The sequence below is a fragment of the Lampetra fluviatilis genome, chromosome 45 (assembly GCF_964198595.1).
Source record: "Lampetra fluviatilis chromosome 45, kcLamFluv1.1, whole genome shotgun sequence".
In the NCBI taxonomy this organism is placed as follows: Eukaryota; Metazoa; Chordata; class Hyperoartia; order Petromyzontiformes; family Petromyzontidae; genus Lampetra; species Lampetra fluviatilis.
In genome coordinates this window covers 1,160,193-1,178,174 of record NC_136319.1, presented here as the reverse complement: position 1 = coordinate 1,178,174, position 17,982 = coordinate 1,160,193, and the positions used below count along the sequence as shown (strand labels likewise).

At 45.0% G+C, this 17,982-nt stretch overlaps 1 protein-coding gene across 1 annotated transcript in view; it reads left to right on the top strand.

Annotated features, from left to right (window-relative positions):
• Nucleotides 1-956: 956 nt before the first annotated feature.
• The window catches only part of LOC144947422 (chitin synthase chs-2-like), a 52,260-nt gene continuing 35,234 nt past the window's right edge, over nt 957-17,982 (top strand). Inside the window, exons 1-6 of the mRNA XM_078876671.1 lie at nt 957-1,076; nt 1,977-2,063; nt 4,342-4,483; nt 6,709-6,909; nt 9,010-9,294; nt 10,188-10,303. Of these exons, the coding sequence (XP_078732797.1) occupies nt 957-1,076; nt 1,977-2,063; nt 4,342-4,483; nt 6,709-6,909; nt 9,010-9,294; nt 10,188-10,303 (951 nt within the window). The remainder of the gene's footprint in view (nt 1,077-1,976; nt 2,064-4,341; nt 4,484-6,708; nt 6,910-9,009; nt 9,295-10,187; nt 10,304-17,982) is intronic.

Genomic DNA, 17,982 nt, shown 5'->3' with positions numbered 1-17,982 from the left:
CTAGAGTGCACAAGTCGCATGACATAATTTACACAAAACAGTGCAGCAATTGGGGAGATAAAAGCAGGCAGGCGTGGTGCTGGCCACCTACCCCCTCGTGTGTCGGGCCGTCCTTCATAGGTGCTACTGGCTAACAGTCCTTGCCTCTTCTTGGTTCTTTCGGTAAAGTCACGTAGAAGGGAAGTAATAAAATAATAAAAATAAAACATAATAAAACAATTCTCACGACGTTTCGGCTACAACGCAAGCAGCCGTCTTCAGGTGAAGAATGAGACACTACCAAGCTAGGAGCTTGTATATACGCTGGGTTGGAGGTGCAAGAAGGGCGCCTTAACAAAAAGAATGTGCATATGAAGAGGAATTTAGCATAATCATGGGAAATGCGTAGGAGGTGGGCGGGGGGGTTTCAAAGTCATATTATGCCCATGCATTATGCAGGATCAGCAGCACCAAGGAAGGGTGCAGGGAGTAGCATTAACAAAGGAAAGGAATGTTAATAGTATGTAGCTGCAGTTACTAAACAACCACGTAGAAAACTAAAGTATAAACTACATAAAAAAAACTAAAGTATAAACTGCATAGCACCATCAGTATACTTACTATACTCTACAATAAGCTGAGTTGCTCACAGCAAGTAATACATTACAATTCTACGTCGTAACAATTCTACGTTGTAGAGTATAGTAAGTATACTGAAGCGTCCTGGCCACAAATAATAGCGCAACGAATTGACTTATCACGTGGAAATGTATAGCAGCCAAATAACCTAAATATTCAACATTTTGTCGAGTGCAGCAGTGAGGTAACAACTGGGGACTTCATCCAAGATGACAGCAGCAGCAGCAGCAACAATGCAACATAGTAACTGGGGCGCGTCTTCCCTGTCGCTTGTGATTCTGCTGCTGATGTGAAGGTATTTTGAAAAAAACTCGAATAATCCACAAGAGGCGCCGTCAATGGAGAGGACTCAGACGCCGTACGGAGCGCGACTCTCCTACAAACTCCCGCACGGCAACTCGCTGTGCGTGCACCTCAAGGACAAGGAGATGATCCGCCACCGCAAGCGGTGGTCACAGGTATTTGTTGCATCCTTGGGCTTCAGATCTTCTGCCCCAAAGCTCATTGGGCCACAAACCCTACAACCGCATCCACACAGAGCATAGTAGCAGCTGATGCGCTTATACATGACGATGATGATGCACAATTAGAAAAGTAAATATCTCCGGTCAGTGTCCGTCCGTATGTATGTTGAACTTCTTTCACACCACACCTTACCCTACCCACCATACTAATTGGAGGTACAGGGAAGGATAAAACATTTAACACAGAAAGCAGTTCTAAAGAAATGAGTTTACAATCTAGATTTATAAGTGCATAGCTCCTGTGCATTCCTAATATCGACAGTGGTCACTACCCAGAACAGAGCGACGGAACACAAAACGACTCAACGCCCGATTCACAACACGAACGCAGCAGCGATGATTCGCCACTCCGCTACTCCTGGCGCAATCATCTGGTTCGTCAACCACCTCGATGTAAAGTTACAGCTCTCGCTCTACGAGTTGTCACCAGCATCTGCCGTACAGAGGAGATGGCAATAGCTCACGCCTATTGAAGCCATCTGTATGCTACCTAGAGAGTCATCTCCTCATTTGAAAATGAAATCACGTGATGATTAATAATTCGTTTCACGTGCGCTTTTGAGTTACACTTGGGCAGCACGCGCCATCATGGCCATTGTGTCGAGAATAATAGTGAAGTGGCAGCCAAAGAATGTAACTTATACAAGAGGATTGCCGCCGAGGAGATGGAGCGATGGAATCAATCGGTAATGGAGGTGCTGGGTGAATAACGACTCAGGATCTCATGAGGTATCGTGACGACTTGGGTAGGTCTTAATCCAGTAGTGGATTAATCACGGCTGCTGCTGCTGATGGTGATTGTTATTATTAAACCCCTTGACGTGTTCTGTACAGGTGATGTACATGTACTACCTCCTTGGCTGGAAGATCTACCGCAAGATCCACACAGTGAAGAAAGATGAACAAGAGGAATGGGTGGAGGTAAGGGTCTTCTAAACTGCAAAGAAAACGATCCCTCATATAGCCGTTAACACACTGTTGAGGCAAATGCTGTTAGCGAGCACCTGTTCAGGACGGGACGGCACGCAAGCGGGTCGTGTGTCCAACACCACGCCCATCCACCTTTGTCTCCCCAGTGCTAATGTTTACTCATTTAAGGCTAAGCCGACCTTGGGGAGGCCGCTTTACACTTCCACTTGCCAGTATAAATGGGTAAGCCCTGCACATTCTGTGGATGGGCAGTTCCCGTGCGGTGGGGTAGAGTGTGAGTACTCCCCTCTCTTCCCCCAAGACGTGGGAGCAGTGTGGAAGTGTAGGCCAAATACGGGCGCCGCTGTGGCAAGATGTTAACGACCTCGCTTGGTATGCAGGAGGCACTGAGTTCGATCCCGGCCCTGACACCTGTATATTTAAAGCTTGCGTGTCTCTCTCCCCTTGGTCGTATGGATTTTTACCTGGGTCCTCCGGTTTTTCCCTCCATTTAGAATCAACATCACGCATTTCGTGTATTTGCTATAAATATCCAATTGATAATCCACTTTGTTGAGCTATAATTTTTGATAGCCAGGTCGCTTCTGAAAAAGAGCTAATAGCTCAGTGGGTCTTGCCGAGTAAATTTTTATTGTTTAGTTTGTTCGAGGGTCTCTCTCTCTCTCTCGGGCTCTCTCCCTCCGGGTGGAGGCCCAGTCATCGCGTGCACTACGCGTGTCTGTGCACGCAGAGTCGGTACATTAGAAGTCTATCTTTGGTTACCTCTCTGGCAGAAATTTGTCACTCAACGCGCCATCATCACGTTGCTATTAAAAATTGCAATCGAAATTTCTATACATTAAGAAATATCTATATACATGCACTTATTACAGTTGTTTAAAATATGAGCAAAATTGGTTTGCGACTCTGAGTTAGTTGTATGTATTTTTAACTTCTTTCACACCTTACGTAGCTAACTGTGCTAATCGGAGGTGTGCGGGAAGAACAACAAACCAAACACAAAACGCAGTTCTAGAGAAATTAGTGTCCAATCTAATTGATGATTTAAAAGTGCATAGCTCCAGTTGCTTTCTAATATCGGAAGGAAGAGCGTTCCAGACCACCGTAGAAGCGCATCTGAATGCGCGAGATGCAGTGCCCATCTTTGTTCAACGGCTCACCAAAAGCCGCTGCTGTGAGGATGGCTGGAATAAGTTGTTGTTGTACGCAAGCAAAAATAGCCGCATTGTTGCCGTTAAGTTGTCACTGTTAATGAAGTTATGATGGAGTCGAGTGTGCACACCGCTTCGGGGAGGTTGTTTCCAGAGGTTGTAGCGCTGCAGATAGCAACGATCTCTCGACCCTCGTGGTTGTTATTAGGAATCTACTGTAGTTATGCACTTTTAAATAATCTATTTTGAATACTATTGAATTTTGAAATGCGGCTTGTGTTGAGTTTGTTGTCCTTCCCCGACTAACACGGTTGGCTACGTACGGTACGAAAAAAGTTCAACATACATACAATATACATATGTCGGGGTAATCGTCACTCACCACTCTGTGGGCTGGTAGCTTCCCTTTATCGTCAATAGGGGGCGGAAGCGCTATCACTCCAGGGCTAATGTCCATGGCCAAAAAAGGGGCCAACAACAAACCCTAGCAAATGGATCCTGGGACAAATTCCCCGGGGCCCCGGGAGGGGGGAACCGGCGGATGATGTCACCTTCCAGAAAGTTCTAGAAGGGAGGCGTGGCTATGGTGGAGCAAGCCACGAATCAGTCCATAAGCCGGACCTCTCACAGGTCTGGCTCAGTCATCTGCAAGCTGAAGAATGAAGACCTGGGCTGAAGATAGCACCCTGGACCACAAGCTCCGATGTCCTTCTAAGGGCCGGAGCTCAGTGAGGCCAGTGGTTAGGACCCACGGACCGGGTACGGTCGGGTCAGATAGCCTCCCCTAGGCCCCAGCCGGAGAACGAAGGGGAACGGGGTACCCAGTGATAGGGCCCGTATAGTTCGGAGGCCATAGCTCCCAAAGTATTGGGTAAAGGGACCGAAAAACCCTTTGTGTTAGGGACTTGTAAGAAAGACATAAAATATCGTGTTGCCTCATCAGAAGTTTATTCGTCAATTTATACCCACTACACATACAACATACATACTGCATACATACATACATTGTGTGTTTGGTTGTTGGAGGTTGGAGAAGGAGCGTTGGGGTTGACGAGCGAAGTGATCAGTTGCTTTGCTTGCTCTGTCTCCGTGCCACTACTCCCCGTTCACCGCCACAGAGGAAGAAGCGCAACACCTACGTGCTGGCCTTGGACGGAGACACGGACTTCTACCCCTCGGCGCTCTCAATGCTGGTCGACCGACTCAGGAGGGATCCCACCGTTGGCGCCGCCTGCGGGAGAATTCACCCGACGGGCGTAGGTGCGTAGACAGCTGTGGTGTGTGTGGTGCAGGATGTGTGTGTGGTGCAGGATGTGTGTGTGTGAGGTGCAGGATGTGTGTGGTGCATGATGTGTGTGTGTGTGGTGCATGATGTGTGTGTGTGTGGTGCAAGATGTGTGTGTGTGTGTGGTGTAGGATGCGTGCGTGTGTGGTGCAGAGCAGTAGTGCAGTGTTTAGCGCACTGTGCTGTGGATTTACTTTCCAACAAACGGGTGGGCTGAAATAGTAACTCATTTGCACATTTTGCTTACGTGACATACCTTACTGGCTGTGTCGGGTGGGGAGGGCTAGCGGCCATCCATAAATGACGTCACGTGATTTTGGACGATTTTTGACCACCCCCCCTCGTCACATAGCGTCACAAAAAGTCAGACCCCCCTCAAATATGACATCACAAAGCTCTGCCCCCCCCCCCTAAAACCATATTTCCATTTTGAAAATAAAACATGCTTCAAATCGCTTTAAACTATTATCTTTGTAGTGCGTATTTAATGTGGCGCTGCACTCTAATGTTATTAGAGTGTTGTTATAACAATTCTATATTTATTTAAAGTTGCGCATTTCGCTGTGACGTCACATTTCTCAAACTCCCCCCTCACGCCCTCGTCACACATCGTCACAAATGTCTGACCCCCTCCCTGCCTAGGTGCGTGACGTCATTTATGGACGGCCTCTTACGACGCATTTATACTTACGCGATCTAACCCGAAAACCTTTATGAATAACAGAATGCCCTTGCTACCACAACTATTCAGGATGTTTAAAGAAAGTTAAATAATCACACACACGTAAGCACAGTGGAAGGATTGGAATTAAATCAATACGCGTCCACCACAGCAGTACCGAGTGCACATGGAGCCGAATTGTTATATCATGAAGTGGTCTGAGAAAAACCACCACTACCACTAGTAATGGAAGTTTGACTCCACATAGCTCAAATTAAATACCAAAATACTGCAAAGACTTCGGAGTAAATTGCGCAAATCCTAGATAATTATTGATTGTAAATCAAAATCAATATCATTATTATCAGCGTGGTCAATCCACTGCGGGATGAAGGCCTCCCCAAGTCGTCGCCATCTCTCACGACTCTGCGATGTAATAATCCAACACATCTCCACCCTTTGTAATCGTCCAACCTTCCTGGCCAGCTGGCTCGCAAACATAATAAATAAATAGATTCCCATAACCTGTACTATTCCCTTAGAGGTTAGGCGCCCAACAAACAAAATCTGTCACTGAAATCTGCCAGGAGAATGTAGCAGTGGGCATAAGCTGGAACGTGCCATGCCTAGCCGAGGCAGACCGCAGGCTGACTAACACCAAACATAGTTACGACGAAATCAAACTACGTGGCACGCACTAATATCCAATCTCGATGCTTTAACGGCACAATTCAGATGTCTTTCGTTTATTCAGTGGTCGAGCAAGGCTGGACCAGCGTTGAGCAAGGACGCAAACCCAACTTTTCACCCAGGAAACCGGAGAGCACAGATTTAGCCACCTCTTGACTAATTATTATAAGAAAAATCCCATCTATTTATTAACACACAATTTAAAATAAACAAATAACAAATACACAATTAAAACAGGGGAATAATTCAAAGAGCTTGTGTCGTTTTTATTTGACCCCACCGATCCCTTTGCTCCCTGCCCTCCCGCTCTCCCACTGTGGCCTCCCGGATCGCTCTTCCGGCTTGCTTCTCTCCTTCACCTCCTCCCCTCTCTCATCACCCCCTCCTCTCGTCTCCCCAGCATGCCCTTCCCTACCCTCTAGCCATCCACTCTTCCTCCAAACCTTCCCTCCCTCTACACCCCCCAAATGTCTCCGATCCTCCCCTTCATTGCCCCCCTGCCAATTCCCTCTCCCTCCTCTTGTACTTCCCTACCCCTCCTCTTGACCCACCCTTGATCCCCCTTAGTCAACAATTATATTTCCTCCCAATCTCGGAATTCAAAGCTCTAACCTCGCTCTCCACGCTTACAAACAAACTTTCTCTCGTGGTGGTTCCAATGCAAAAACCACAGTAGTTTTTTTCAAAAGATATACATACAACATGCATACAACATACAATACAACATACAACCCACATACAACATATATTTATCCAGGAAAATCACACCTGAATTGTAGGACAGCTGCATTGGGTTGTCACTATGAGTTGCGTTCAGCCAATTAACCACGATTGTTTATACACCGACAGGGCCGCTCATCTGGTACCAGAAGTTCGAGTACGCGGTAGGCCACTGGCTGCAGAAGACGGCCGAGCACGTGCTGGGCTGCGTTCTCTGCAGCCCTGGCTGCTTCAGCCTCTTCCGGGCCAAGGCCATCATGGACGACAACGTCCTCAAGACCTACACCACGGTGGCCACCGAGGCCCTGCAGTACATCCAGTACGACCAAGGTAAGTGTCGACGTGTGTTTGGATATCGCACCTCCGATTAGCACGGTTGGCTACGTGTGGTGCGAAAGACGTTCAACATGTGTACATGTCACGGTGGCAAGATGTTAACTCCCCTGCCTGGTATACAGGAGGTCGTAGGTTCCATCCCGACCCTGACACGTGTTTATTGGATTTTGCGTGTCTCTCTCTCTCTCCCTGTGGTTGCGTGAATTTTTCTCCGGGTCTTCCGGTTTTTCCCTACACATTTAGAATCAACATCACGCGCTTAGAACATTTGGCTGCTATTAATTTCCACATGATGAGTCACTTCAATGCACTGGAGGAGCCAGTGGGGGGGGGGGGGTGGCACGTGCCCCCCCAATGATCCGATCAAAATCCCTAATTCGATTGGATTATTGGGGTTTATTAGTAATAAATCAGCATTTTGCGATCCCCACTGCCACTGTGTAACATATTATTACGTGCCAGGGACTCTATGAGATGATAGGATAATAGTCTTGAGTCCACAATTGGCAATAAGTAAAGGCAAAGCAGTTATAAGTGACTCACAGAATTGTGCGAAGCTGCGTATACAGTACACGACTTCCCTGAAGGCATACCTTCAGCGAGCGTGATGCCGAACACACACGGTTCGAATTAGACCCTCAATCGATGGCTGCACCATCGTCGCACACGTGTCAAATAAAAAGCAAGGGACAAGTTCTTACTCACTAACAACTCCTATCATTTTTCATTGCTGGAGGGGTTGCCCCCCCCTACCTGAAAATCCTGGCTCTGCCATTGCTTCGATGACCTTTCATTTGTGGCCAGGTCGCTTCTGAAAAGGGCTACATGGCACACTGGGCCTTACCTGGTAAAATAATATTTAAAAAAATAGTTTAGTTTTACTTTAGACAAATCGTGGAAGTAATTGCAACTCTTTCTTCAGCCACACTATGATCTGATTGTTAATTTCCCACCCAACCCTTCTGGCTGGTGTAGGCAATGCAAATATGTCGCATTGGTATAAACAACTACAATTCTACGAACATCCCGTCGACAAACGTGGACGTTGTATGTATTTAGAATGTCTTTCGCACCATTCATCGCGGTAATACGTGGGTCGAGACCCCGCAACATCAATATCATACGTCGGCTTTCACAATCAATATTCATGATTGACAATTCGTTCATGCTGGGTTAGATTATCGTGTAGGTATAGTGTTAATTTGTTTTAACAATAAGCGTCCACCACCCGATAGAGCCAATCGAGTAAAGTTGTTAGGTCATGGGGCAACTACGTCAATTGTTTTGGTTTAATTATCAAAACCCGAATATTGAAAGGACAGCAAAATACTGAAAATGTTTACATAAATATGAATATATATTATTTATTTACATTTAACTTTTTCAGAAAAAAACAATGTGTTCACATTTGCCCAATTGACAACTTGCATGACTCCGATATTATACCTGCACGATGATCGGACCCACAATGAACGAATCATGAATCATTAGAATGTTGGTCTCTGCCTTCTGAGTCTGATTTTTATGCACCGCTCCCCTCCCCAACATGCCCTCTGTATGAATGGGTTCATCACGCAGTTGATCGGGAGGTCGTGTGTGGAGACTCTAAGGTGTGGGTATCCAGATCTCTTTCCAAGACGTCTGGCGAACTTGCAGAAAGGAAGCCAAAAATACCACGAGAGAGGGGATGTTGCTGAGCTCCTCTGCCAGCAGTGGAGTGAGCAAGCTGCGGAAGAGACGCACCGCCTGCAGCATTCACGATTAATACAACATGCACACTACGCAAATTTAATTAAATGTGCCATCAAGAATTTAGAGGTGAAAGGTCAAAGTCCCTCATATACCACTCTGAACCAGGTGAGAGCCTGGACAGGTGAGAGCATTTACAGGTGAGAGTCGGCTTCTTGGTGCTTGTTGCTGCTGCTCCTGCGTGTGCAGCAGTGGGAGATAGATAAAAAGATACAAAGAGAGAGATAATTGCAGACGGCTACTGCTGGTGCAGCTACAGAGAAACGCCACTCGGCCAGGTTGTGGGTACAATGAGCTGGTTACCCTCTCACTCGCGGTCGTCCCCTCTCCCATTTGTGGGTGCAGGCGAGGACCGCTGGCTGTGCACACTGATGCTGCAGCAGGGCTGGCGCGTCGAGTACTGCGCCGGATCGGACGCCTACACCAACGCCCCGCAGGAATTCAAAGAGTTCTTCAACCAACGGAGGCGCTGGGGTCCCTCCACGTTGGCGAACACCTTCAGCATCCTGGAGAACGGCGTCCGCACGGCCAAGAAGAACCCGTCCATCTCTCGGCTCTACATTCTCTATCAGATCATCTACATGGCCACCTCCATCATGGGTCCGGCTACTGTCTGTCTCATGATTGCAGGTGACTTCGGGTTGTCACATGTCCTGGGTTTTTATTTTATTTATCCGGGTTCATCCTTTTGATGCAAGTACTGTATCAAAAGAGAGGGCACCATGGTGGAGAGGCGTTAACTCCCTCGTCTGGTATACAGGAGGTCGTTGGTTCTATTCCGACACCTGTATATTTGGAATTGGCATGTCTCTCCTCGTGGTCGTGTTGATTTTTCTCCGGGTCCTGCGGTTTTTGTCTCCACGTTTTAGAATCAACATCATGCGTTTAGACTATTTGGCTGCTATCAATTTACACGTGATAAGCCACTTTGTTGAGTTATCATTTGTGACCAAGTTGCTTCTGAAAAATAAGCTCCAATGCTCAGTGGGTTTATCTGGTATAATAACAATAGTTTACTTTATAAAAAAAACGTTTACTTGGAACACTTCTCCTCACAGTCGTGCATGGCTTCATGTCATCACTCACAGTTGTTTCTGCAACGATATTTTTGATTGCTATTTTTTCTGATAACATCACAGCCTCAAAGTGATTGATCGTGTTAATCTTCTCATCATAACATATGCGCACTGTTAATAATATTGTGAGTATTATTGCTTGTGTGCTGGGGTATTCAAACTGCTGTAAGTTTCTTTCAGCAAAATATTCTTTACACACAGGCTGCACGACTCTGTTAATCTGAATGCACTCTTTACTTTACTGCTGGTTGAACGGTTGTCGTTGTCAATCGTGGTGGTGATGATGATGGTGATGGTTATGATGATGGTGGTGGTGATAAGGATGGTAATGATGGTGATTATGACGGTGATGATGATGCCTATGATGGTGGTTGTAGCGATGGTGATGGTTGTGGGGATGATGATGGCATTCAGCTCATGTGGCATTCGTCTCTTGCCGGTGCTCAGGATGTTTCACTTTTCTTTTCAAAATGGACCAAAACTGGGCACTCCTCATTGCCATCATTCCGCCTGCTCTGTACATCGCCGTCTGCTTCAAGACGAAGCCCGACACGCAGATCAAGGTGGGCGCCCACGCTTCTCCTGCAGCAGCACGCGACACTCATTACACACAACGTGCTTTCCACAAATGAACCACAATGTATGTTGAACTTGCAATACCCATCAGAACACGTGCCAACGTCCCATAGAGCAGTATGTTGCTATAATTGTGCCTTATCATTACTATGCTACACCTTCTTGGTTCTTTCGGTAAAGTCACGTAGAAGGGAAGTAATAAAATAATAAAAATAAAACATAATAAAACAATTCTCACGACGTTTCGGCCACAACGCAAGCAGCCGTCCTCAGGCGAAGAATGAGAACATTATCAAGCTAGGAGCTTATATAGGTGTAGCGAGGAGGAGCGCCTTAACAAAAGAATGTGCATATGAAGAGGAATTTAGCATACCAATGGGCAATGAGTAGGAGGTGGGCGGAGGGGTTTCAAAGTCTCATTATGCCCATGCATTATGCAGGATCAACAGCACCACGGGGGGGCGCAAGGAACAGCGTTAATAAAGGAAAGGAATGTTAATGATATGTAGCTGCATTTACCAAACAACCACGTAGAAAACCAAAGTAAAAACTACATAAAAAACTAAAATATAAACTGATACTTACTATACTCTACAATAAGCTGAATTACTAACAACAAATAATAAATTACAATTCTACGTCGTAAGAAGTATATAATATACTTCCATCTAAACTTTATTCTCTTAGCATATACAGTACTATATACTGCCATAGATAAACCCAACATAAAATTATATACTGTATTGCTGTAAACCACCCTATACTTTATACATTTTAATATAACACTATGTATTATTCAACTCACCCTAATGTGTATCGAAATGGTTTATTACGTCCTTCCAATGATTGCTAAGCCTGAATCCATCTTCTCGGTTAAAATTGTCTCTGTGTTTGTATATGTGGATCGCCTCATGAACGAATCTCTCATGATAGCCAGATGGCTTGCAGAGAACCTCCGTCTTGGAGAAGTCAATGTCATGTGAGCCCACTGAGTTGTAACAGTGGTCTGCCACGGCTGAGGTGTTTGTCCTACCGTGTTTTAGATCAGCTTTATGTTCACGAATGCGGTCTGAGACGTGTCGTTTGGTTTCCCCAATGTAACTGCTACCACAGAGGCAACTTAGTTTGTAGACGCCAGGGTACTGTATGTCTGGAATCACATCTTTTACAGACGGTACCAGATCACGGATTTTATGTACTGTGTTGAATCGGACCTGGATCTTGTGTTTAATCAGGATTTTGGAGATCTTTTTTGTGACCCCAGCAATGTAGGGTAAGGTGATGGTCTTGAAAGGCTCCTCAACAGGATCTTTCTTGATGGTTGGAGTGATGGCTTTGCGGATTGTGTAGTCGGAGTAACCATTAGCCTTAAGAGCTTGGCGTACGTGTTTGAGTTCACTGGAAATGTGTTCATGGTCGGAGATGCATTGGGCTCTATGATATAGAGTCTTGATGAGGGAATTCTTCTGGGATGGATGGTGGTGGGAATCCGGTTTTAGATAAGCATCCGTGTGGGTGGCTTTCCTGTAGACAGAGTGGCTCATTGAACCATCAGGTCTCCTTTTGATTAGGACATCCAAAAAGGGTAGCTTGCCATCATTTTCGACTTCCATGGTGAATCTGATGGCTGGGTGTATGGAATTGATGTGGCCGAGAAATTGGTCTAGAGCAGGCCGGCCATGTGGCCAGATGACAAAAGTGTCGTCTACGTACCTCTTCCATAAGGTCGGGCGTAGAGTGGCAGTCTGGATGGCGTCCGTCTCAAATTTCTCCATGAAGATGTTGGCTACAACCGGAGATAGGGGGGAGCCCATTGGGGTGCCCTCAATTTGCTTGTAGAAGGTTCCATTCCAGGTGAAGTATGTATTGGTTAAGCAGTGTCTCACCAGGGGGGGTACCCCAGCATTTAGTCCTTGATGAACCAAGTCTTCAATGATTGCGATGGTGTCAGGCACAGGCACCTTGGTGAACAAGGAAACCACATCAAAACTGACAAGCAGGTCGTCTGGGGACAGGGCAATCCCCTTGATTGTCGATACCAGGTCAGTAGAGTTTAGTACTGCAGAGGTGGTTTTTCCAGTGAAAGGCCGTAGGATTTCGGACAAAAAACGAGCCAGTTTGTAAGTGGGGGAGTTGATAGTAGAGACAATGGGACGAAGAGGTGTATCTTCTTTATGTATCTTTGGCAAGCCGTACAATCTTGGTGGCCTGGCTGCAGAAGGTTTCAACGAGAACTGTTTGGTCTGATCAATTAATGCGGTTGAAGCAGAAATGATGTTGTTGGTTTTGGAGACAAGGCTGTTGGTGGGGTCTCTTTTTATTTTTGTATAGCTGCCATCGTTGAGTAGTTCTTGAATTTTGTTGTTGTATTCTATTTTGTCCATGATGACAGTGGCATTGCCTTTGTCGGCTGAGAGGATGACAATGTCATCCCTCTTTTTTAATTGAGCTAATTCAAAACGCTCATCTTTGCTGATGTTGCTAGCTGGCATCTTAGCGTTTTTGAGGGTTACAGAGATTTCAGATCTTGCTACGTCTGCAGCGATGTGACTCAAGCCCTTGAGAGCTACATCTACTCCAGCAATTATATCATTAACTGGTATGTGTCTAGGTGTGACTGCAAAGTTTAGTCCTTTAGCTAAAACGGATTTCAAACCTTCAGAAATAGGACTGTTACTGCGATTAATTACGACTTTGTTAACATCTAGCTTTTCAATGTGTGGGTCCGGTTTCTTGTTTGAGAGGCGGTTGAATTTGGAAATCAAGTTGTCCTTACATTTAGTCGACATAGCGGCAGCTGAAGAGGCAGTCATTTTTTTCCACGTGTTCCCAATCCGATGTGGACATTGTTGCACTCAAAGATAAGTGTGATTTGTAGAGTGTCTGGTCTAACTGATCTAGTTCGGTGCGCGTAAGTCTGATTTTCTCTGAGATAAGAGCTAAGCTAGTTCTAGACAGAATTCGTTTCGCATTAGAAGAAGTTACAGCAGCAGATGTTAGTGTAAATGCGTTTGGTATTACCTTAGAGTCGCGGCATCTCTTCAGAAAGGTGAGAGACTCGATTAGCTGAGCCTTCTTATCCCGGAGCTTGTTGAAGGATCTCAAAGTTATGTGGAAACCCTCCCCGTAGAGGCGGTTAAATTTCGATTTAAAGCTTTCGTGACTGCAGGGATTCATCTTCTTGGTTCTTTCGGTAAAGTCACGTAGAAGGGAAGTAATAAAATAATAAAAATAAAACATAATAAAACAATTCTCACGACGTTTCGGCCACAACGCAAGCAGCCGTCCTCAGGCGAAGAATGAGAACATTATCAAGCTAGGAGCTTATATAGGTGTAGCGAGGAGGAGCGCCTTAACAAAAGAATGTGCATATGAAGAGGAATTTAGCATACCAATGGGCAATGAGTAGGAGGTGGGCGGAGGGGTTTCAAAGTCTCATTATGCCCATGCATTATGCAGGATCAACAGCACCACGGGGGGGCGCAAGGAACAGCGTTAATAAAGGAAAGGAATGTTAATGATATGTAGCTGCATTTACCAAACAACCACGTAGAAAACCAAAGTAAAAACTACATAAAAAACTAAAATATAAACTGATACTTACTATACTCTACAATAAGCTGAATTACTAACAACAAATAATAAATTACAATTCTACGTCGTAAGAAGTATATAATATACTTCCATCTAAACTTTATTCTCTTAGCATATACAGTACTATATACTGCCATAGATAAACCCAACATAAAATTATATACTGTATTGCTGTAAACCACCCTATACTTTATACATTTTAATATAACACTATGTATTATTCAACTCACCCTAATGTGTATCGAAATGGTTTATTACGTCCTTCCAATGATTGCTAAGCCTGAATCCATCTTCTCGGTTAAAATTGTCTCTGTGTTTGTATATGTGGATCGCCTCATGAACGAATCTCTCATGATAGCCAGATGGCTTGCAGAGAACCTCCGTCTTGGAGAAGTCAATGTCATGTGAGCCCACTGAGTTGTAACAGTGGTCTGCCACGGCTGAGGTGTTTGTCCTACCGTGTTTTAGATCAGCTTTATGTTCACGAATGCGGTCTGAGACGTGTCGTTTGGTTTCCCCAATGTAACTGCTACCACAGAGGCAACTTAGTTTGTAGACGCCAGGGTACTGTATGTCTGGAATCACATCTTTTACAGACGGTACCAGATCACGGATTTTATGTACTGTGTTGAATCGGACCTGGATCTTGTGTTTAATCAGGATTTTGGAGATCTTTTTTGTGACCCCAGCAATGTAGGGTAAGGTGATGGTCTTGAAAGGCTCCTCAACAGGATCTTTCTTGATGGTTGGAGTGATGGCTTTGCGGATTGTGTAGTCGGAGTAACCATTAGCCTTAAGAGCTTGGCGTACGTGTTTGAGTTCACTGGAAATGTGTTCATGGTCGGAGATGCATTGGGCTCTATGATATAGAGTCTTGATGAGGGAATTCTTCTGGGATGGATGGTGGTGGGAATCCGGTTTTAGATAAGCATCCGTGTGGGTGGCTTTCCTGTAGACAGAGTGGCTCATTGAACCATCAGGTCTCCTTTTGATTAAGACATCCAAAAAGGGTAGCTTGCCATCATTTTCGACTTCCATGGTGAATCTGATGGCTGGGTGTATGGAATTGATGTGGCCGAGAAATTGGTCTAGAGCAGGCCGGCCATGTGGCCAGATGACAAAAGTGTCGTCTACGTACCTCTTCCATAAGGTCGGGCGTAGAGTGGCAGTCTGGATGGCGTCCGTCTCAAATTTCTCCATGAAGATGTTGGCTACAACCGGAGATAGGGGGGAGCCCATTGGGGTGCCCTCAATTTGCTTGTAGAAGGTTCCATTCCAGGTGAAGTATGTATTGGTTAAGCAGTGTCTCACCAGGGGGGGTACCCCAGCATTTAGTCCTTGATGAACCAAGTCTTCAATGATTGCGATGGTGTCAGGCACAGGCACCTTGGTGAACAAGGAAACCACATCAAAACTGACAAGCAGGTCGTCTGGGGACAGGGCAATCCCCTTGATTGTCGATACCAGGTCAGTAGAGTTTAGTACTGCAGAGGTGGTTTTTCCAGTGAAAGGCCGTAGGATTTCGGACAAAAAACGAGCCAGTTTGTAAGTGGGGGAGTTGATAGTAGAGACAATGGGACGAAGAGGTGTATCTTCTTTATGTATCTTTGGCAAGCCGTACAATCTTGGTGGCCTGGCTGCAGAAGGTTTCAACGAGAACTGTTTGGTCTGATCAATTAATGCGGTTGAAGCAGAAATGATGTTGTTGGTTTTGGAGACAAGGCTGTTGGTGGGGTCTCTTTTTATTTTTGTATAGCTGCCATCGTTGAGTAGTTCTTGAATTTTGTTGTTGTATTCTATTTTGTCCATGATGACAGTGGCATTGCCTTTGTCGGCTGAGAGGATGACAATGTCATCCCTCTTTTTTAATTGAGCTAATTCAAAACGCTCATCTTTGCTGATGTTGCTAGCTGGCATCTTAGCGTTTTTGAGGGTTACAGAGATTTCAGATCTTGCTACGTCTGCAGCGATGTGACTCAAGCCCTTGAGAGCTACATCTACTCCAGCAATTATATCATTAACTGGTATGTGTCTAGGTGTGACTGCAAAGTTTAGTCCTTTAGCTAAAACGGATTTCAAACCTTCAGAAATAGGACTGTTACTGCGATTAATTACGACTTTGTTAACATCTAGCTTTTCAATGTGTGGGTCCGGTTTCTTGTTTGAGAGGCGGTTGAATTTGGAAATCAAGTTGTCCTTACATTTAGTCGACATAGCGGCAGCTGAAGAGGCAGTCATTTTTTTCCACGTGTTCCCAATCCGATGTGGACATTGTTGCACTCAAAGATAAGTGTGATTTGTAGAGTGTCTGGTCTAACTGATCTAGTTCGGTGCGCGTAAGTCTGATTTTCTCTGAGATAAGAGCTAAGCTAGTTCTAGACAGAATTCGTTTCGCATTAGAAGAAGTTACAGCAGCAGATGTTAGTGTAAATGCGTTTGGTATTACCTTAGAGTCGCGGCATCTCTTCAGAAAGGTGAGAGACTCGATTAGCTGAGCCTTCTTATCCCGGAGCTTGTTGAAGGATCTCAAAGTTATGTGGAAACCCTCCCCGTAGAGGCGGTTAAATTTCGATTTAAAGCTTTCGTGACTGCAGGGATTCATCTTCTTGGTTCTTTCGGTAAAGTCACGTAGAAGGGAAGTAATAAAATAATAAAAATAAAACATAATAAAACAATTCTCACGACGTTTCGGCCACAACGCAAGCAGCCGTCCTCAGGCGAAGAATGAGAACATTATCAAGCTAGGAGCTTATATAGGTGTAGCGAGGAGGAGCGCCTTAACAAAAGAATGTGCATATGAAGAGGAATTTAGCATACCAATGGGCAATGAGTAGGAGGTGGGCGGAGGGGTTTCAAAGTCTCATTATGCCCATGCATTATGCAGGATCAACAGCACCACGGGGGGGCGCAAGGAACAGCGTTAATAAAGGAAAGGAATGTTAATGATATGTAGCTGCATTTACCAAACAACCACGTAGAAAACCAAAGTAAAAACTACATAAAAAACTAAAATATAAACTGATACTTACTATACTCTACAATAAGCTGAATTACTAACAACAAATAATAAATTACAATTCTACGTCGTAAGAAGTATATAATATACTTCCATCTAAACTTTATTCTCTTAGCATATACAGTACTATATACTGCCATAGATAAACCCAACATAAAATTATATACTGTATTGCTGTAAACCACCCTATACTTTATACATTTTAATATAACACTATGTATTATTCAACTCACCCTAATGTGTATCGAAATGGTTTATTACGTCCTTCCAATGATTGCTAAGCCTGAATCCATCTTCTCGGTTAAAATTGTCTCTGTGTTTGTATATGTGGATCGCCTCATGAACGAATCTCTCATGATAGCCAGATGGCTTGCAGAGAACCTCCGTCTTGGAGAAGTCAATGTCATGTGAGCCCACTGAGTTGTAACAGTGGTCTGCCACGGCTGAGGTGTTTGTCCTACCGTGTTTTAGATCAGCTTTATGTTCACGAATGCGGTCTGAGACGTGTCGTTTGGTTTCCCCAATGTAACTGCTACCACAGAGGCAACTTAGTTTGTAGACGCCAGGGTACTGTATGTCTGGAATCACATCTTTTACAGACGGTACCAGATCACGGATTTTATGTACTGTGTTGAATCGGACCTGGATCTTGTGTTTAATCAGGATTTTGGAGATCTTTTTTGTGACCCCAGCAATGTAGGGTAAGGTGATGGTCTTGAAAGGCTCCTCAACAGGATCTTTCTTGATGGTTGGAGTGATGGCTTTGCGGATTGTGTAGTCGGAGTAACCATTAGCCTTAAGAGCTTGGCGTACGTGTTTGAGTTCACTGGAAATGTGTTCATGGTCGGAGATGCATTGGGCTCTATGATATAGAGTCTTGATGAGGGAATTCTTCTGGGATGGATGGTGGTGGGAATCCGGTTTTAGATAAGCATCCGTGTGGGTGGCTTTCCTGTAGACAGAGTGGCTCATTGAACCATCAGGTCTCCTTTTGATTAGGACATCCAAAAAGGGTAGCTTGCCATCATTTTCGACTTCCATGGTGAATCTGATGGC